The sequence below is a fragment of the Mustela lutreola genome, chromosome 5 (assembly GCF_030435805.1).
Source record: "Mustela lutreola isolate mMusLut2 chromosome 5, mMusLut2.pri, whole genome shotgun sequence".
In the NCBI taxonomy this organism is placed as follows: Eukaryota; Metazoa; Chordata; class Mammalia; order Carnivora; family Mustelidae; genus Mustela; species Mustela lutreola.
In genome coordinates this window covers 103,934,729-103,957,170 of record NC_081294.1, presented here as the reverse complement: position 1 = coordinate 103,957,170, position 22,442 = coordinate 103,934,729, and the positions used below count along the sequence as shown (strand labels likewise).

General features: G+C 37.0%; 1 protein-coding gene across 16 annotated transcripts in view; it reads right to left on the bottom strand.

Annotated features, from left to right (window-relative positions):
• AGGF1 (angiogenic factor with G-patch and FHA domains 1) overlaps positions 1-22,442 on the bottom strand; it is a 133,063-nt gene that overhangs the window by 90,669 nt on the left and 19,952 nt on the right. For 11 of the 16 annotated variants that reach the window (XR_009354023.1, XR_009354021.1, XR_009354026.1 and 8 more), the window contains exons 9-14: positions 18,816-18,917; positions 17,773-17,938; positions 16,223-16,305; positions 9,494-9,621; positions 6,890-6,989; positions 5,138-5,340 (exon numbers count right to left, since the gene is read on the bottom strand). Coding sequence is in view for 4 of the 16 variants with exons in the window: in XM_059175286.1 (XP_059031269.1) it covers positions 5,140-5,340; positions 6,890-6,989; positions 9,494-9,621; positions 16,223-16,305; positions 17,773-17,938; positions 18,816-18,917 (780 nt within the window). In the remaining 12 variants the exon portion in view is untranslated. Of the gene's footprint in view, positions 1-3,168; positions 5,341-6,889; positions 6,990-9,493; positions 9,622-16,222; positions 16,306-17,772; positions 17,939-18,815; positions 18,918-22,442 lie in introns of those variants that run through there. The other 5 variants (XR_009354031.1, XR_009354032.1, XM_059175288.1 and 2 more) reach the window with 3 other exon arrangements.

Genomic DNA, 22,442 nt, shown 5'->3' with positions numbered 1-22,442 from the left:
AGTCCTGGGATTGAGCTCCACATCAGGCACTGTGCTGAGCGTGGAGTCTCCTGTCTCTCCCCCTCTGCTCCTCTTCCTGCTCTCTCTCAAATAATGAAATCTTAAAAAAAAAAAAAAACCTGTTTAAATGCACATACAACATACTTATGTTCTGAGCCATAATATAAATTGTATTTCTTAACATGGACCATTGTCAAAATGGTGTAAAAACCATTGCTTCACACCCTCTGTGTAGCCAGCCTCAGCTCCATGCTTCTTCCTCAGTCACACAAAACTCCATCTGCATCAAGCAATTTGCAATTCCCCAAACCCACCTCGTTCTTTCACTGCTTGCCTATAAGCTATAACCCAGGCACAGTGATAGGTGCTGGGAATACAGTTGAGAGAAAAACCAAGGTCTTGCCCATATGGCACTTAAGAATCTAGACAGACAAATGCTATACTAATCACATTAGTCTCTGTGACACAAAGTAAACAATCTGCATGAAGCAAATATGGATTCCCAAAAACATTTATCGAAGGCAATCGATCAGTCTAGGGGACAGGGATGCATCCCTGAAGGGAATTAGCACAGATCTAAATGTCAGAGTTACCTAGGTAAAAGGGTACAGGAAGAGCAATGCAGACATAACAGGAGTTCAGTGGCCCTAGGGTAGAGAGGGTGTAGCATGATTGAGAAACTAAAAAAAGGCCAGCGTGCTGAAGGCTGACAGCAAGTGGGAGTGATAGGAGAGAGGATTGGAAAAGTTCGTGGTGGCTAGACCAGGTAGGGTGTTATGGGCCAGGATTACTCCTCAGAGTAATGGGAAGCCACAAGAGGTTTTAAGTAGGAGATGACGAAAGAGGTGCTCTGCGAAGGAAGTACACTTTGTCTGCAGTGTGGAGGATATACACTGGAGGGAAGACAGGAGTTGGAGATGTATCCTGGCTAAGAAAACCTGAAGTCAAGGGAATGTAAATGGTAAATGAAATGCAGCACAGGAGAGTGAGGAAAATGCCTGGGGTTGAGCCCTGAAGGCCCCTCCACTTCCAAGTGTTATATTCCTACCTATTATAAACGTGTACGAGCACACATAGGTAAGTGCACAATTATACTTGCTTCAAAGGTCACATACAGAAAAAAAACGTGAAAGTCTGCTCACTTCTTTAGCAATTAGTATTAACAATTTGACGTGCACCCTTACATTTTTTAAAAAATGAGATCAGGCTATACACACTTTTCTACAATCTGCTTTTTCAAGTCAGTGATGTAGTGAGAATATTCTTTATCAGGATATAGATAATTCTAACTAACACATTGGAATGGTTTCAAAGTATTGCACAGTAGGACTGCAAAAACAATTTAACCAGTCCCATAGAATTCCCACTGATAGACCGTTGAGCTAGCTGGGCCCGTTATCTGTCCATTCAATAGCCTCCGTGCTCTTCCCACCTTATTCACTGAACCCTGATTTTGTTCCAACAGCAACATGTTCAGCCCACTTGATGGTTTGTGGTTGTTCAAGTAAGACCATCCTGTTGCCCACCTTTCCAACTTCCCTTGCAACTATGGTTAGTCATCACATGATCAGATTCAGGTTAATGACCCTAAGGAGAAGTTTGCTATGAGATTCTGAGTAAGCCTTTACTTTCATGGTAAAACAGAACACAAATATTGCTCTCTTTTCCCTTTCTTCCTGTTTTGGACATGAATATAATGACAGAGGAGTTCCAAGTCATGTGCAACTATCAGGCCATTAACCAATGCCAAGATCAGTAAAACAGAAAGCCTGGGCTCTGATACACATATACACACACATAAACACTAACTCATTTTGAAGAATCCAAATTATGTATATATTTCCACTTTAAAGTCTGAAAAAGTAAAAGTGTTTCAGATTAAGATTCAGAGCAGAGATATAAGTGATGCTCTACAAAAATAAGAAGCACGCTTAAGACAAGATGATAGGTAAACACTGCGAACACCTTTAATTTAGGTCTTGGGTCCAGAAATGCCTTGCTGGCTCCCTGCCAAGCACATCCCTCTGTCCTGCAACTTGATGGGATGACCTTTCTACACAATCTCTGACAGCTCTTGCTTTCCCTTATTTGAGATTTCTAGCTTCTTTTATGAGCTCTTGGAAAATGTGCCAAATTAAGACATAATCTTTTACACAAGAAGTTGGAAGGTATCTGATTTGGCTGAGTGATTAAATTTCATAAGAATAAAAATGAAACACCAGAATAAAAACTTTTAAAAGCCTGGGTAGCTCAGTTGATTAGGTATCTAACTTTGGACTGGGCTGTGATCCTTGGGTCCTGGGGTGGACCCATGTCCACCTCCACATTCAGCAGGGAGTCTGCCTCTCCCTCTTCCTCTCCCCCTCACCCCACTTGTGCTTTCTCTCAAATCAACAAATAAAATATTTTAAAAAATTAAAATAACGGGGCTCCTGGGTGGCTCAGTGGGTTAAGCCGCTGCCTTCAGCTCAGGTCATGATCCCGGAGCTCTGGGATCGAGTCCCACATCGGGCTCTCTGCTCACCAGGAAGCCTGCTTCCTCCTCTCTCTCTGCCTGCCTCTCTGCCTGCATGTGATCTCTCTCTGTCAAATAAAAAATTTTATTTAATAAAATTTTATTTTATTTAATAAAATCTTAAAAAAAAATTAAAATAACAATTAAAGGGGGGGGGGTGGAATCCTCTTTTTGAGAAAAAGTGCTACCTAGCTATTTAATTCTAAAAAACAACTTCTGTTAGTTTACTTTAATGTTTACGATTTCTCAAATTTTACCAGCTTCTCATGTTCTGGTAAAAATGAAAGATGTTGGATTTCTCAGAATTCAGCAACCTGTAGCTCCACTTAAACCCTTAGGGCTTCTCCCTCTCCCTCTGCCTCATCCCCCCTACTCATGCTCCGTCTTTCAAATAAAGTCTTTTTTAAAAAAGGAGGGGGTCACCTAGGTAGCTCAGTCGTTAAGTGCTTTCAGCTCAGGTCATGATCTCAGGGACCTGGGATAGAGCCCCACATTAGGCTCCAAGCTCAGTGTGCTTCTCCCAACCCCGCGCCCCTGCCCCGCCGGCTCTGTCTCTGTCTCTCTCTTTCTCTCAAATAAATAAATAAAATTCTTAAAAAAAAAAACAAACCTTAAAGTCTACTATAATAAATTTATACTGTGTGAATAAATAATTAAAATGAGCCACAAAACAATTTTATGTGTAATCCAAATTGTACATAATTCACATTTTTGCTTCTAAACAAACAGAAGCTTACATCTCCATACTACTTTTACAGTTTACAAAGTGCTTTTATATACATCTTCTCATTTTCTATTCAAAAGACATGAGATAAATATTATTCTTATTTCACAAATGGAAATAGACCCAGACATTATTCAGTCCTTTAACCACCATACAGTATAGCCCTGAGACTTTAGATCTGCAAAGGGTTTTAATAATGCAAACATCACATATATTTCAATTTTTATCACCATTTTCAAGTCTTCATTTTCTTAACAAAAGAAAGCAATGAAAAAAGCCTTCCACAATCTAATAATAAAAATGGGAAATAGTATATATACAATGTATACTTTACTTAATGAGTGAAATCTACCACAATTCTAATTCGGGCCTCCTATATTATTACCTATATACAGGGCACCAGTACCAGAACCACATTTAAATGAGCAATTTTTTTCTATTTAGAAAAAAGAATGCAGAATATTCCTGTTGTCTTCAAGTTCAGTGAAAATATGTAAGTGTCGGGGTGTGTGGGCGGATAGGAAGGATACAGAAAATTACTTTTTGCAGATTTGGAGTTATAGGACCTCTGATTATCCCAGCTTAGACACACAGAGTCTTGACAATTCATTTGGTCTATGTCTCATCTTTAGTAATGTATTTACTTTTCTTTCCCCACCATGCCCTTTTCTTCCTAAGTACCCTGTATGAATCAGAGTAGAATTCCAGCACGTAGCCTTTCTTTCTGAATTATCTTCTCCCATTATATAATTTTTTTCAGAATTTTCTTTTCCTATTTATAAATCTTGAAGACATTTCTTTATAGTAGATGAGGGAGCTTTAGCTTCTATTCACTGCCAGAAAAGAGCCTATTTCAGCATAATTTCTCAGCAAAAAGCTGAGAGAAAAGTTGAACAGAAAGGAACAGAACAGTGATAGCTGGCAGAGCAGCGACATCTGCACTCAGAAGGCTGCAGTTATCCTGGTGTTACTGCTCTGCCAACTGGAAGAGGAAAATTCTGGCTGGTCCTGAGTTCAAGTCAGACTAATATGTTTAAAACACTGGTTCAAGGAATCACCTTCTTGATGTTATAATGTTTTTATTGCATTTGAAGACATTTTCAACAAATATCTTGTGTTTGAGGCCTTGGCTAGGCAATCCCTTAGCAGTAGAAATCAGATTTCTCTGGCACAACTCCATTGCCAGCAATGGGATTTATCAAAACTATAAATACCAGCACATGGAATATTTCAATACTGTACTCAATTGCTCATATCTAAATATTTCAGCTATAAAACAAACCAAATGTAAATGCTTTATAGTACAAATCAACAAATTCTTCACAGAAGAAAACACTGAAAGACTAATTTTCTATAACATATCACCTGTTCATTAGTTCAATTATATTACTTAGAATATTTCAAGAATAGTAAAATTTATGCACCACTATCCCTGTGTTCTCAACATTTTTTATCTAAGTTCTAAAGGACATAAACAAGGATGCATATAATCAGACTTGTTTTTATAAATTTTTGATGTTTCTCTTGTTGCATATCTTATAATAATGAATACATGGAGACAAGGATAAATGTACATTTAAATCATTACTGAATATATGAATTTTGCTTAAATGGGTCTTATAAATGACAAGATAAAATAACAGTTTGATAAGCTCAGCCGTGCCCTGTGAACTTTAGTCTGCTCACAGCATAACCTAATTACTATTTATTAATTTTAAAAAAATGTTTTTTTAAAAGCTGCAAACCACAGTTTATTACACATATCTGAATCATGAGGGGGTAAATTGTGATATAGTTCCCTCACGCCACCGACTCATTTGGAGGGAAAAGTTCTACAATAAAATAAGAGTTTATAAACTCTTTATTAAAAAAAGCTTAAATTGTGTTCTATGACTAACCTTTATTCTATGGTCCCTTTGACCCAAGGGACGGTTCCTGGCACATCTTTTTGAGATTTAGTTTCTGGGAAGTTTTCAGCAAACCTCTCTCGTGCTTTCTCCCAATTCTTTTTGCTCTTGTTTTGGAGAATGTGAACATCTTCAATTGAAGATGGTTTGCCGGTCCCCAAGCCTGCATGTGTTCGCCGAAGTTGAAGCTGGATCTGTTACCAAAATTGAGCAGAGGATTCACTATAGAGTCTAAATACACTGAAATTTGCTATACCTAACTTGGTACTTTAATTCTTTGATTTACAAAGACTGATGCAAAAGATAAACCTGTCAAATCTATCAAACACATGCAGGAATGCATGCATGATTCTATATAGAACTTGAAGCCATTCATCTACATTGTCTTGCTTATCAGTAACTACAGCGGACACTGTAAAGAAAACAGAGTACTCCTTAAAGAGTAGCCACCAAATTTCACCAAGATGCCACAGAGGCTGCCGTCCCACCTTAAGAAGAAGAAAAGGCAATGGACATACTTAAACCTACTGCTGCTCTAGCCTTGCCTAAGAAAGTAAAAGCGGAGATCAAACATGAAGAGTCATAAAGAGAGGAAGGTCTGGCTAGCTCAGTTGATTAAGTGACCGACTCTCAGTTTTGGTTAAGGTCATGATCTCATGGGTTGATCTCATGATCTCCACAGTTGTGGGACTGTGCCTGGCATTGGGCTCTGCACGTACATGCTCTCTAAAATAAATCAATCAATCTTAAAAAATAAATAAATAAGAGCCACAAATAGAACTTGAGTATTTTCATAAGATGAGGGGCAGGACTTCTGATTGTTTTCAGAACTATTAAAAGCTACCCGTGCTGAGTGCCTACTGTATGCTGGCCACCATATTAAAGGCTTTAGCTTCACCTTGGAAATACCCCTAGGAAAACAGTTCTTATAATCCCCATTTTTACATATGAAAACTGAAGTCCAAACCTGCCCTAAGTCACACAATTAGTAAGTGATAGAACACCTATTCTAACAAAATAATTCTATTTTGTAGGTTTGGCTATAAAATCCATGTTCTCCTCATTGTACCTCAATAAGTGAGAAAATTCACATTAACCCTCACACTGATCCATCCATTATTTCCTTAGGCACCAGATAATTACCAAAAAAGTTCTGTAATCATGTTACCTTGTAAGGTTTTTGTAAAAGATAATCTAAACCTCTGATGAACCATGGGGACTGCAAAATTAATTAGTGCACTGTTTTCCAGACACTATTCCCTTTATTGCTTGTTACATGACCTGATTCTTAAATCTAAAACAGATACAGGATCTGCCTGTTGGTAAAGTAACACTGTGGGGGTGCATGGATGGCTAGTCGGTTAAGCGTCTGACTCTTCATTTCAGCTCAAATCTGAGATGGAGCCCCATGCAGGGCTCTGTGCTCAGTGAGGAGTCTGCTTGAGATTCTCTCTCTTTGTCTCCCTCTGTCCCTCCCCTGCTTGTGCTCTCACTCTCTCTTAAATGAATAAATCTTTAAAAAAACAAAACAAAAAACCCCCCAGGAAACAAAAACAAAAACAACACAAAACAATGTGATATGTGTGTGTGTGTGTGTATGTATTTGGTAACTATGAATGCCACAAAGACAGTAATATGTCTATTTGTGCTTGATACTATATTACTGGCACTAAGGTACAAAGCAAGTACACAGTAAATACATCTGCTGTACGAATAAAGAATGAAAGAAAACACTCATCTTACCGGAATTTTCATTCCTCCACCATCCTTCCCTAGGCCCTCTCCTTTTTTCCAACCCATCTTCTCCAACATCTTCCGACCTTTGTTGCTATCAGTAATCTCACTTTAAAGGAAATTAAGAAGATAGTTGATTTTGAAAAGGCCATGTAGGTCATATTTATAATAAACTAATAAATTAAAAGTAAGGGGTACAAATACTATAGAAAAACTGTTTGGCCTACCTAATACAGTTAAATAAATTCTCTTATATATACTACTTAAAAGAAAAACATTCTGGTGCACACACAAAAAAAACCCATGTATGAGAATGTTTCTCCTGTGGGCACCTGGGTGGCTCGGTTGGTTAAGTGACTGCCTTCAGCTCAGGTCGTGATCCTGGAGTCCTGGGATTGAGCCCCACATCAGGCTCCCTGCTCGGCAGGGAGTCTGCTTCTTCCGCTGACCTTGCTCCTCATGCTCTCTCTCTATCATCCTCTCTCTCCCAAATAAATAAATAAAATCTTTAAAAAAAAAAAAAAAGAAAAAGCAATGTTTCTGTCACAAATCTAGTAACTCTAAGTTGGAAATAATCCAGATGTCTATCAATGGTAAAATGTTACATGAATATGCAAGAGAATATTATGCAGCACTGAAAATAAAATATACCTAACAAAGTAATGTTGGACAAAAAGAATTCAGACACAAATTAATACCGAATTATCCCGTATATTTAAAAATTCAAAAACAAGTGAAATGAATCTGTTCCTACTGGAAGTCAGGAAAGTGGTTGTCTTAAGGGAGGAAACAGGAATTAGTGATGAAAAGAGGGCATTAGGAGAGGCAGGTTTCTGGGGATTACTGATCATTTTCTATTTCTTGACCAAGAAATGTATATTCTACAATGTGTAATCTTAAAATATGTTACTGATAGTGATACTTACATTTGTATATTTTTATGTATATAAATTATACACCAATAGAAAAATAAAAGTAAAATTAAACAAAACTCTCATTCACTATTTGCATTTTGTTCTATGATTTTATGTTCTGCTAGTTTAAGGATATTTTAATTTTATGTTCCATCACACTATATTTTCAGTTCTACAAAATATGTTAAATTAGCTCAATAACAGTAAACCAAGCAATGTCAGACCAATGTATTTCATTTTTTATTTCTGCCTTCTAATTTAACTCTAATGCTATCTTCGTATTTTCCAGCAATTATATAAAAAATATTAAACTTAAAAAAATCATCATGTTGTTTATATATCTAATTCATAATGCTGTATTTCATCAAGGCTGATGGATGCAAGATGCACTGCTATTTTATGTACCATTAAGAAAACACTGCTGTCATATATATGTAACTAAAACTCTATCCAAGTAGTATATTTTAGAATTAATAAAATACATTTAATCAAAGTTTATGGTTAGTTGTCAGTCTTACACAAAAGATTTAAATTCTAATTAAACCCCGAATTCGTATTCTGGAAAAAAAAATGCTAGTATATGACCAAATGCAGAAATATGGCCATATCATATAGGCCACAAAAATCACATTTTTCATGTTATCAGTGCTACTTTACCAAAAGAAAAAAAATGAACCAAAGAAAAATAAGTAAGAAAAATAGTATTTCAGAGTCAACAAGAACAAAAGTAGGTGAGTATTAAAATAATTATAAAAAATACCCCCCCAAAACACAGTTCATACTAATTTCTTACTAGTCCAAACTTTAAAATATCTAGTATATAAAAAATATGTTCACTCAGGGGCCCCTGATGGCCCAGTCAATTAAATGTCCAGCTCTTGATTTTGGCTTGGGTCATGAGCTTAAGCCCTGCATTGGGATCTGCAATGGGCTTGGAGCTTCCTTGAGATTCTCCATCTCCCTCTCCCTCTGCCCATCCTTTCCCCACTCCACCAGATTCAAGGCTCTCTAAAAAAAAAGTTCACTCAAGGGCATGGCTAGAATGTTAGGTATGTGTATATATGTCTGTTTAAGTATTTGTACTCTCATATATGCTAAGTAATCTTCTATGGAATGGAATTCTAATATTAAAAGAAAATGTAAATAGAGACAGTATTTCCATCTTGTTAAGAACCATTCCTGGGGTGCCTGGGTGGCTCAGTGGATTAAGCCACTGCCTTCGGCTCAGGTCATGATCTCAGGGTCCTGGGATCGAGTCCCACATCAGGCTCTCTGCTAGAGAGCCCGCTTCCCTCTCTCTCTCTCTCTCTGCCTGCCTCTCTGCCTACTTGTGATCTCTGTCAAATAAATAAATAAAATCTTTAAAAAAAAAAAAGAACCATTCCTTTAGGGGCAACCTGGGTGGCTCAGTGGGTTAAAGCCTCTGCCTTCGGCTCGGGTCATGATCCCAGGGTTCTGGAATTGAGCCCCACATCGGGCTCTCTGCTCAGCGGGGAGCCTGCTTCCTCCTCTCTCTCTCTGCCTGCCTCTCTGCCTACTTGTGATTTCTGTCTTTCAAATAAATAAATAAAATCTAAAAAAAAAAGAACCATTCCTTTAAAGACTAATTACCAGTATATATCGTCCTATAAGTCACACTACTCTATGAATGTGATTACAGTACAAAGAATGTTTTGAGAAATTAAAACTTAGTACTCACGAATGAACAGATGCAGGAGCATCATCTCTTTGGAAAGTCCCTTCACTTCCAATCTGCTCCCTCCGTTTTCCAGCTCTATCTTTGTATTTTGGATTCTTCAATGCCTTTTCATCTTCATAGTCTGTATTCTTTATAAACATGAAATATTCATTGAAGAAAACAAACTGATACATAAAAATGAACTGTGTATTTACTTTACTTGGTAAATATGGTTCAATGTAGTCTCTATTAAAACAACAAATTAAAACAGGCTATGACATAAATTAAAACAATTATGTTAGAGTATGCTATTTTCATTCTATCTCCTTTGAAAGGTTTATATTACTTCAAGTTGTAGAACATAAACTGCATATAGAAGATAATATAAATCACATATAAATTGTAGTATGTAATCGTAAGTGAATATATAGTACATTTTGAGTTAGTATTGTGTACGCATATTCTCATGAACTGCCAGTTTTCAAAGAAATATGTAAAACTCCTGGGTTTGGCAAAACATTGATGACTTCTTTTCTCTAAGGGACTGAAAGTTCCAACAGACCTAAAATAGTTAGGTGTTATCCCTCAGGAGGGAAAAAGGTAGAAAGTGTTTAAAAAGTGGAAAAGAGCAGGTACTCTTTTGCCATGGTAATTAAAATAGATTTTTGCTTTGATATAGCTCCATTTATATGATTAGTCAGCCACTCAAGAAATATTTACTGAATAAAAGGTGTGGTATGCAAAGAACTTTGTAATCCCAGAAGGCAGACACATCTGTTTTCAGTATGCTATTGTCTGACTGGTTCGACAATAAGAGTATGCATAAGACATAGCAGTGGCACAAAAGAAGAGGTAGTCAATTTCGCTTGTGGCTTCAAGGCTTCTTTCTTTCCCTTTCTTCTGACTTGTTGATCTTTATATAAATCCCTGAAAGATGCTAGGGAATGTTAATAAAATTCAGGGTAAGTACCACAGAAATTTTTACTTAATTTTGATTTTAAAGGGAGAAGAAAAATATAGAACCACCAACCCTAATGGGTTTCCCCTCAGAAGATAAGAGAGTTAAAACTTTTGAGAAAACATTTTATCCTCTCCTTATTATCTTCTATTTTCCTTCCAAATTAGCCCCTCAATATTTTTTCTATTATGATTTTTCCTAGTGTGAAAGTTAACAACAAAAAACACAATTCTACAGAAAAATATGTTATTCTGGCAGAAAAATAGGTTATTCTGGCAGCATTTTTTCCCACAAATTCATGAAGTTTAAAAACCACTGGACAAATGCACTTAAGCCCTAGATTCCAGGGGCATGCAGCTGGCTTGGTCAGAGAAGCACGCAACTCTTGATCTGGGGGTCATGAGGTCAAGTCTCACGTTTGGTGTAAAGATTACTTAAATAAAAACAAAATAAAAAAAAAAAAAAACAACCTAGATTCCATAGCTAATTCTGCCACTTAGCAGCTGAGTGACCCTTAGCTTAGGTCCTCAAATGTAAATGGAATACTAATTACCTTCCTCATCTACTTTTTAAAAAATGTTTTCTTGAAAATGTTACTGTCGGGGTGCCTGGATGGCTCAGTGGGTTAAGCTTCTGCCTTCGGCTTGGGTCATGATCTCAGGGTCCTGGGATCGAGCCCCACATCAGGCTTTCTGCTTGGCAGGGAGCCTGCTTCCTCCTCTCTCTCTCTCTCTCTCTGCCTGCCTCTCTGCCTACTTGTGATCTCTCTCTGTCAAATAAATAAATAATATCTTTTAAAAAAATAAGTAAAAATGTTATTGTGATAATTAACAATACATAATTAATATGTTACACATAAAAGATACAATTAGATACGTCTGAAATTTGTATATACCTTTGAAACCATCACCATGATCAAGATAATAAATAAATCTATCTCCCTTAAAAGTATCCTCAACCTTCTTTGTAATCCACCCCTAGAGAGCCTTCCTTGCCTCTCTTGTATCCAGGCAACCACTAATCTTTCTGTCATGATATGCTAGTTTGCTCTCTTTAGAATTTTATATAAATGGATGTATATAGCACATATACTCATGTTGTCTGGCTTCTTTATTTCAGCATAATTATTTTAGGATTTATCCCATACTGCAGCCTGTATCATCAGCTCATTTTTTTATTGCTAAAGAGTATTTGACCATATAGATATACCATAATTTGTTTATCCATTCATGATAGATAACATGAGTTTTTTCCTATTTCTGGTTACTAGAGAAAAAGCTGCTAATACCACAATGAAATACCACTTCGCACGGATGAGAATGGGTAGTATGCAAAAGACAAGAAATAGAAGTATTGGTGAGAATGTGGAGAAAAAGGAATCCTCACGCACTGTTGATCGGAATGTAAATTGGTGCAACTACTATGGAAAACAGGATGGAGGTTCCTCAAAAAATTAAAAATGGAAATACCATAGGATCCAGGAATTCCACTACTGTATATCTGCCCAAAGAAAATGAAAAGACTAATATGAAAAGATACAAGCACCCCTATGTTTATTGCAGCATTATTTACAATAGCTGTGATATGGAAGCAGCCCTAGAGTTCACCAAGAGATGAATGGGTGAAGATGTGATGTACAGGGGTGCCTGGGTGGCTCAGTACGTTAAAGCCTCTGCCTTCGGCTCAGGTCATGATCCCAGAGTCCTGGGATCGAGCTCCGCATCAGGCTCTCTGCTCAGCAGGGAGCCTGCTTCTCCTCCTCCTCTTTCTGCCTGCCTCTCTGCCTACTTGTGATTTCTGTCTGTCAAATAAATAAATAAAATCTTAAAAAAAGAAAAAAAAGATGTGTACACAGACGTGTACACACACACACACAGGTATATTAGTCAACCATTAAAAATGACATCTTGTGTTTTGGAATAACATGGATGGAAGTTAATATGCTAAGTGAAATTAAGTCAAGAGAATGACAAATGCAACATAACATCACTTATATATAGAACCTAAAAAACAAACAAAAACTAGCAACAGAGAACTAGAATACAGTATAAGCTGGTGGTTGCCAGAGGGGAGGGGGGGAAATGGGGAGGTGGGGGTAGGCAAAATAGGTGAAGGGGTTTAGAGATACAAATTTCCAGTCATAAAATAAGTAAGTTAGGGAGGTAAAAAGTACAGCATAGAGAAAATAATTAATAATATTTTGGTAACATTATATGGTGACAGATGGTAACTCCATTTACTGTGGTAATTATCCTGTAATGCACAGAACTGTCAAGTCATTATGTTTTCCATGTGAAACTGACAACTATATGTTGTCAACTCTATGTTGGTAAAACATGGTAAAACATGTCAACTATATGTCAACTATACTTTGGTAAAAAAAAATAAAAATTTTTAAAAAAGATTTTCAAAAGAAAGAAAAAACCATCATAAACATTTGTTTCTAAGTCTTTGTATGAACATATGCTTTCATTTCTCTTGGGAGTAGAATGGTGAATCACATGGTAGGCATACATTTAACCTTCAGAGAAACTACTATTTTCTTTTCTTTTCTTTTTAAAGATTTTATTTATTTATTTGATAGAGATCACAAACAGACAGAGAGGCAGGCAGAAAGGGAGAAGGGGAAGCAGGCTCACTGCCAAGCAGAGTCCGATGTGGAACTCGATCCCAGGACCCTGAGATCATGACCCGAGCTGAAGGCAGAGGCTCACCCACTGAGCCACCCAGGTGCCCCAAGAAAACTACTATTTTCCAAAGCAACTGCACCACTTTATATTCTCACAAGCACTATATGAGAATTCCAGCTTCTCCATGTGCCTACCAACATTTGACATGGACAGTCTTTTTACTTGGTTTTAATTTGCAACTTCCCAGCAATACTAGACATCTTTTCATGTGTTTAGCTGCCATCTGTACATCTGCACTGGTGAAGTGTCTATTTAAATCTTCTGCTCACTTTTATTTATTTATTTTTTTAGATTTTTTTTTTTAATTGGGGCACCTGGATGCCTTAGTCAGTTAAGCATCTGCCTTCGGCTCAGGTCATGATCCCAGCGTCCTGGGATCCAGCCCCACATTGGGCTCTCTGCTCGGCAGGAAATCTGCTTCCCTCTCTCTCCCTCTGCCCCTCCTCCCTGCTTGTTCTCTCTCCCTCACTCTCAATACCTCTTTAACATTTTACTTATCTGAGAGGGAGGGAGAGAGAGCGAGCAAGCACAAACAGGTGGGGGGGTAGAGGGAGAAGGAGAAATAGACTCTCTGAGGAGCAGGGAGTCTAATGTGGGGCCCAATCCCAGGATCCTGCAATCATAACCTGAGTTGAAGGCAGACACTTAACCAACTGAGCCACCCAGGCATCCCCTTTTTGCTCATTTTTTAAAATTTAAAGGTTTTACTTATTTATTTGAGAGAAAGACAGAGAGGGCAAGAATGAGCAGGGGAGAGGGGCAGTTGGAGAGGAAGAAGCAGGCTGCCTACTGAGCAGGGAGCCCAAGGCAGGGCTCAATCCCAGGACCCTGGGATTATGATAGGAGAAAAAGGCAGCCGCTTAACCAGTTGAGCCACCCAGGTGCCTCTCTTTTGCCCATTTGTAAATTATTTTCTTATTAACAGGCAGAAGACATGAATAGACATTTTTCCAAAGAAAACATCCAGATGGCTGACAGGCACATGAAAAGATGCTCAACATCACTCATCATCAGGCAAATACAAATCAAAACAAGATACCACCTCACAACCTGTCAGAACAGCTAAAATTAACACAGGGAACAAAAGATGTCTGCGAGGATGTGGAGAAAAGGGAAACCCTCTTACACCGTTAGTGGGAATTCAAACTGGTGCAGGCACTCTGGAAAAAAGTATGGAGATTTCCCGAAAAGTTAAAAATAGAACTACCCTACGATCCAGCAATACACTAGTAGGCTATGTATCCCAAAGGATAAAAAAAATACAGATTCAAAGGGGCACATGCACCCAATGTTTATAGCAGCGTTAGCAACAATAGCCAAACTATGGAAAGAGCCCAGGTATCCATCAACCAATTAATGGATAAAGAAGAGGTGGTGTGTGTGTGTGTGGTGTGTGTGTGTGTGTGTGTGTGTGTGTGTATACAATGGAATATTACTTAGCCACTAAAAAGAATGAAATCTCGTCATTTGCAAGGACATGGATGGAATGAGAGTGCATTATGCTAAGCGAAGTCAGTCACTCAGATAAAAATGAATATCATATGATTTCAATTGTATGTGGGATGTAAGAAAAAACAAATGACTATATGGGAAGGAAAAAAAGAGAGACAGAAGCAAAATATAAGAAACTCCTAACACTAGAGAACAGAGGGAGGGTTGATGGAAGGAGATGGGTGGGGGGATGGGTTAAATGGGTGATGGGTATGAAGGAGGGCATTTGTTATGACGATTACTGGTGTTATACTTAAGTGATTAATTACTAAATTTATTCTTAAAACCAATATTACACTGTATGTTAGCTAGAATTTAAATAAAAATTAGAAAAATAAAAAATGAATAAATAAATAAACACAAATTGTTTTCTTATTGTTTTGGGATTTTGTTATATATTCCAGATATAAGATCTATGATTTTCTTTTTTTATTTTTTAAAATATTTTATGTATTTATTTGACAGACACAGCAAGAGAGGGAACACAAGCAGGGAGAGTGGAGGAGGGAGAAGCAGGCATCCTCCTGAGCAGGGAGCCCGATGTGGGGCTCGACCCAGGACCCTGGAATTATGACCTGAGCTAAAGGTAGATGCTTAAAGACTGAGCCACCCAAGCGCCCCAAGATCTATGATTTTTATCAGATTAAAGATTTGTAAATATTTTTCCAAGTGGGTGGCTTATCTTTCATTCTCTTTTTTTAAAGTAGGTTCCCACGCCCAATGTGGAACCCAGTGATGGCTTGAACTCACCATCCTGAAATCAAGACCTGAGCTGAGGTCAAGAGTTAGATTCTCAACCAACTGAGCCACCCAGGGGCCTCATGTCTTTTCATTCTTTTAATAGTGTCCTTGGATGAACAGGAAGTTTTGGAGGAAGTACAATTTATTAATTTACCCTTCTATAGATTGCGCTTTTGGTGTTAGGTATCTTAAAAAAACCTTTGCCTCTAGAAACTTTGAAGTTTTAAATTTATGATCCATTTTTTTTTTAAATTTTTTTATTTTTTTTTTAATTTTTAATTTATGATCCATTTTGAGTTCATTTTTATACATTATAAGATCAAAGTTATTTTGTTTGTTTTTGCGTATCGCTGTCCAAGTGCTCCAGCGCGTTTGTTGGGAAAGACCCTCCTTTCTCCACCAAAGTGCCTTCATACCTTTGTTGAAAATCACACACACACACACATATCCCGTCATACACACCTACGTATCTGTCTGTGAATCTATTCATTATTCTATTATCTGTTCTATCGACTCATTATTCTGTTCCCTTGACTTATTCATCTTTATGCCAATACTATACTGTCTTAATTACTGTGGTTTAAAGTACGTTTTGGGATCAGTACCAGTACTCCAACAATGTTCTTCAATGGCACCATCTTAATCCAAGTTTTTTAAAAACCAGAAGTGGCTACTTGAATGTTGGGTATTATTACCATTTTTATACTCCAGCCTCAATAGTTGTTGAAGTAAATAGTAACCAATTAAAATCATTCATCATTCCAAACAGCCATATTTCTATATATAAAATGGACTATGTATATCTAAAAACATTTTTACTCAAAACCAGATGCATAATTAATAAATGTTAACTGTATTTAACATCCTTACCTGCAAACCATATTTTACTCGTATTTTCTTTAATTCTTTTCTCCTTTCCAACTCTTTTTCCTCCTTACTTAGTGTTGGACCAACTAAAAGGAAAAAGTTGAGTTTGGTTTAAAAGAAAAAATTCTAAGTCTGATAGATTTTACACAAAATTAATATTGTTATTTAATAATAAAAAATTAATACTATCCATCTGCATTTAACTAAAAGTTCAAATAAACATTAATATAAAAGAATCTTGGATTGCAGTGATGTCCTTTCAGCATTTTGGTAACTAAATCTACTTGGAAAGTAAAACAAGTCCCAAAGACTACAGGAATGCTACTGTATGGGTAAAAAAAGAACACTAAACATCTTAATTTTCCGATATGATTATTATAATGGAATTTGGAATGCAGAAATATTATTAATTTTCTAAAGGAACATAGGCAAGTAAAAGTCACCGAATCTAAGACTCACATTACTGTGTAAAGTACCATACTCATTTTCATCATCTAGAATCAGAAAAAAAATATATAATGGACACATACAGTTGGTATTTGGGGGAAAACGATTTAAAAAAAAATACTTCTTACTGGTTCAAAGTATTTATTCAAAATTTAAAAGCCTTTGAGGAGTGGATTTAAGTAAGATAACAACCTCTTACAGTGTTGTTATAGAAAATAATGGTATATATAGATAGATAGATAATAGAGCAACAGAAGTTCTGTTGCTTTCCTAAGGGAAAGCAAACATATTGGGGTGCCCGGGTGGCCCAATCAGTTAAGAATTTGCCTTCAACTCAGGTCACGATCCCCAGGTCCTGGGATCAAGACGACATTGGGCTCCCTGCTCAGCTGCGAGTTTGCTTCTCCCTCTGTCCCTCAAGCTTGCTCTCTCTCTCAAGTAAGTAAAATCAGAAAGAAAGAAAGAAAAAAAGAAAGAAAGAAAGAAAGGGAGGGAGGGAGAGAGGGAGGGAGGGATGGATGGATGGATGGATGGAGGAAGAAAACATATCAATCAATAACTCTTAATACCTCAGCCTATTATATTATTATATGACAGAGTTTAACTATGGATGACTTTTTCATATCCATAAATAGAAGTCAAAAGGAAACCAATCTTCACTCTAGTTACAATTTACTCTAGTTACAATTCACTCTAGTCACAATTAACCTTTTGAAGGACATTTAGCTATCACTACCATGCTGCTTCCAAAGCCTATTAAACTTTATTAGCAAAAATAGCTAATAATTACCTTATGGGTCAGAAAGCAACCTAATGCTATAATAGCACAACTAAATTGTTGCAGAGAAAAATTAACTAAAATCACAATCTACTAGCTTAAAAAATCTATTAAAATCATAATCGAATAGCTTAGGTTTCAAATTTCAAATATATGTCATTTCTTAGTCTCATGTGATAATATTCACTAAAATATAAATGTATCTCAATACAGTATTACATCAATTAAATATGAAGCTGGTAGCTGATACTTTATAGTTTTTTAGAATACTCCAGTGAATTCAACAGAAAAGTTATCATGCTTACATATAACAGTATGTTTCACATACCAAAAGATTCATCTTTCTTATCAAGACGAAGGTGAGCTCTAACCTGTCCTGGTTCACAGCCATCACAGGTATCACTGCCAGGGTGGATATGAAAAGACAGTACGGTCTCTCCAATTTTCACTTCATCACCATGCTCAAGGACGTAAGGGTCACATTTAGTTTTAGGCTAAAGGAAAAAATTACAACACAGAAACCCAAGAGAGTTATGTAAAATTATTTTATGTCTACTCTAAGTAATATCTGATTAGAACAAAAAAATATTTAGGATGGTTCTCAATGAGACAGACACACATATGTACACACAGCACACATTTCCACAACTTGAGGATGATACAATGTTCAACTAGTGGAGAAGATACCTGAACTGAGCAACTTCTTTATATTATCAAAACCTGCTAATCTCATCTCCATGCGTAATCCTAGAGAAATACCCAACCCAAACATCAAACAATCTATTACCAAAATGAATAACCATCACAGTCAAAAAGATGAAATATTAAGGGGCTAGGTGTATATTTCCCTTTTTTCCTCTTCTTTTCTGATAATTCAGTTTTGTATCACTCTTTATTCTTATAGACTAAGGACTTCCCCACCCTCTTCCATTTACTTTCTTCCATATGTTACGTGCCAAGCATCTTGTCAAATGTTGGTGATACAAGAGCTAACTGGATAGACATAGGCCCTGTCTTCAAGGAGTATCCAATTTAGCAACACTTTCATTTAAACAATTTTTTTAAAAATACAAAAAAAGGAGTGCCTTTTAAGTTACTGTAAGACCATTTACTCTGAAGAGCTTTAAAATGCATTTACTTCTAAAATAAGGCATAAGTCCATAATTAGAAGATAAAACTCAAAAAGAGTTAAGTATTCACTTGCTATATACTTTTTTCAGCCCTATCTGGGAATCCCCTTTCATGTAATGCATTTGGGCTTGAATAGTAATCTGACCCAAATTTTAGGTTTAACAACTATGGCCTTCAGAATAAAAATTTCAGTTCATTCTTTAAGACTTATGTGCAAGTAATAAATATATACACACTCACCTGAAGAATCTGTTTTCCATTAACAATTGTACCATTTTGACTACCTTGATCCACAAGAACGTAACTTTGTAAGTCATGGTCAAAATAAATTTCTGCATGAAACTTAAAAAAAAAAGAAAAAAAAAAGAATGAGGTAATTATAAAGTATAACACTTTTTTAAAAAGATTTTATTTATTTATTTCACAGACAGAGATTACAAGTAGGCAGAGAGGCAGGCAGAGAGAGAGGGGGAAGCAGGCTCCCCGCTGATCAAAGAGCCCGATGTGGAGCTCGATCCCAGGACCCTGGGATCATGACCTGAGCCAAAGACAGAGGCTTTAACCCACTGAGCCACCCAGGTGCCCCATAAAGTATAAACTTTTTTTAAACCATAATTTCTCTCATAGGATATGAGAGACTTAAGTCTATGACAATTTAATTTTTATTATTTTATCTCTCTCTTTTTTTTTAAAGATTTTATTTATTTATTTGACAGAGAGAAATCACAAGTAGATGGAGAGGCAGGCAGAGAGAGAGAGAGAGGAAAGCAGGCTCCCTGCTGAGCAGAGAGCCCAATGCGGGACTCGATCCCAGGACCCCGAGATCATGACCTGAGCCGAAGGCAGCGGCTCAACCCACCAAGCCACCCAGGCGCCCTCTCTTTTTTTTTTAAAGTAAGGTCTACACCTAAAGTGGGGCTCAAACTCCTGACCCCGACATCAAGAATCGCACCAACTAAGCCAACCAGGTGCCCCAAATTTTACTATTTTTAATGCTTTTTTCCCTGAATACAAAAACACAACGCCTCTGGTAGAAATTTGAAGTCTATGGAAGAAAGTCACCTGTAATTCCACCTACTACTGCCATTAATAATTCAGTGTGTGTCTTATATTTTCTATTTTTATAATATATTTGAGATTAGAGTATTTAAAACATTTGAAACTATTTTTCACCTAATAAAAGTATTGATCTTAAATGTGTAAGCCTGACGATTCACAGACCTGTACCCCTGGGGCAAATAATACATTTTATGTTAATAAAAATAATTTAAAACTTTAAAAAACAAAAAGGCAAAAAAAAAAAAAAGTATTGGTCTCTATCATTAAAAGTTCTTAATATAAAATATTCAAGATGAACTTTTTCTTTTGAAGATTTTTTTTTCTTTTTTTAAGATTTTATTTATGTGAGAGAGAGACACTAAGAGAGAGCATGAGAGAAGAAAGGGTCAGAGGGAGATGCAGACTCCCCATGGAGCTGGAAGCCCAATGCGGGATTCAATCCCGGGGCTCTGGGATCATGACCCGGGCCAAAGGCAGCTGCTTAACCAGCTGAGCCATCCAGCCGCCCCTAAAGATTCAATTTTTTCCAAAACAATCTCTATACCCAAAATGGGGTTCAAACTCCCAACCCCTGAGATCAAGAGTCATGCTCTACTGACTGAGCCAGCCATGTGCCCCTCAAGGTGAACTCCTCAGAGAAGTTTTCTAGATTTTCAATACTCAGGACTAACATTCCCTCCTTGCTCCACAGTACTTTCTTTACATAACAATTACACTACGCAAAATTACTGCATAGGGGATAGCTGCTTTAGGGCTAACAATTACTGCTTAGTTTACATTTCTGCTTATGACTCAGTACATATAACACAGATCCTCACATATAATGGCATATACTCAGTACATGTCTATTTAACTGGATAAAGAACTACAGACATTTCATTTAAAATTTTATAAACAATACACTGCTGGTGGGAATGTAAAACTATGTACCTGTTTTAGAAGGATATGGCAGTTCCTCAAAAGGTTAAACAGAGTTACCATAGGACCCAACAATTCTACTTTTAGGTATATATCAAGAGTAATAAAAACATACAAATAAAAACTTGTACATGAATGTTCACAGCAGCATTACTCTTAGTAGTCAAAAAGTGGAAACAATTCAAACAATAACTGATTAACAAAATGTAGTATATCCATACACTGACATTATTATTTGGTAATAAAGAGAAATGAAATACTGATATATGCTACAACATGAATGAATCCTGAAAACCTATTAGGTAAAAACAACTATATATTATAGGATTCTATTTACGTGACGTGCAGAACAGGCAAATCCACAGAAACAGAAAGCGGACTGTGGTTGCCTAGGCCTGTGAGAGTTGAAAGGAAATGGGGAGTGACTATTACTGTTTTTTCTATGGTGATGAAAATGTTCTGAAACTGGGCGCCTGCGTGGCTCAGTCAGTTATGCGTCTGCCTTCAGCTCAGATCATGATCTCACGGTCCTGGGATTGAACCCTGAACTGGGCTCCCTGCTCAGCTGGGAGGCTGTCTTCCCTCTCCCTTTGCCCCTCCTTCTCATCCTCTCTCTCTCCCTCAAATAAAATAAAAGCTTTAAAAAGGGGGGGGGGGGGCGCCTGGGTGGCTCAGTGGGTTAAGCCGCTGCCTTCGGCTCAGGTCATGATCTCAGGGTCCTGGGATCGAGTCCCGTATCGGGCTCTCTGCTCAGCAGGGAGCCTGCTTCTCTCTCTCTCTCTCTCTGCCTGCCTCTCCATCTGCTTGTGATATCTCTCTGTCAAATAAATAAATAAAATCTTTTTTTAAAAAAATAAATAAATAAATAAATAAAAAATAAAAAGGGGGGGGGGATGTTCTGAAACTGATTGTGGTGATGCCTACACAACTCTAAATTCACCCAAAAACCTTTGAATTACATACTTTCAATGCATAAATTGTATACAGGATGTGGACTGTATTTCAATGAAGTTGTTCTTAAAATTTTTCATAAACAGGGGTGCCTGGGTGTCTCAGTTAAGTGTCTGCCTTCAGGTCAGGTCCTGTCCTGGGTCAAGCCCACATCAGGCCCCCTGCTTAGTGGGGAGCCTGCTTCTCACCCTACTTGTGCTCTCTCTGTCAAATAATAAATAAAACCCTTGAAAAAAAAAGAAGAAAAAAAAAGTTTTCATAAACAAACTAATTATAAAGTGTTCCAAAAACACAAAAGAATATACTGAACTGGTCTACCCATGACCCAGCTTTAATATATTTTGCCTTATTTGACCCAGATATTTATTTTTTAGGCTTTATTTTATTTTATTTGACAGAGAGAGGGCGTAAGTGGGGAGAGGGGCAGAGGGAGATAGAGAATCCCCAGCAGATTCCAGGCTGAGCATAGAGCCCAAAACAGGGCTGGATCTCAGGACACTTAAGATCATGACCTAAGCTGAAATGAAGAAACTTCACTAACTGAGCCACTCAGGCCCCCTTGCCTCAGATATTTAAAAAATATATATTATTATTCTTGGATGTGTAACTCATTCTGTTCATCCCACACCCTTTCTTTTCAAAGGTTTAATATTTAATCATGATATTACTTTCACCCCGTATGTATGCATCCATAAACAATTCGTGTTTATTTTGCCTGGTCTGGAACTTGACATAAGTGGGAATTACACTGTATGAATATTTTCTTGAGATGTAACTTATATACAGAAAATTCACAGGTCTTAAATTTAGTTTGAGAAGTTCCGACAAACATATGCTACTGTACGTATTTCTTTCATTTTGCTTCTTTGGCTTAACATTATATTGTGAGGTACATCAAGTTGTGTACAGTTTTGCCATTTTGCTGAATGGTAAAATTCA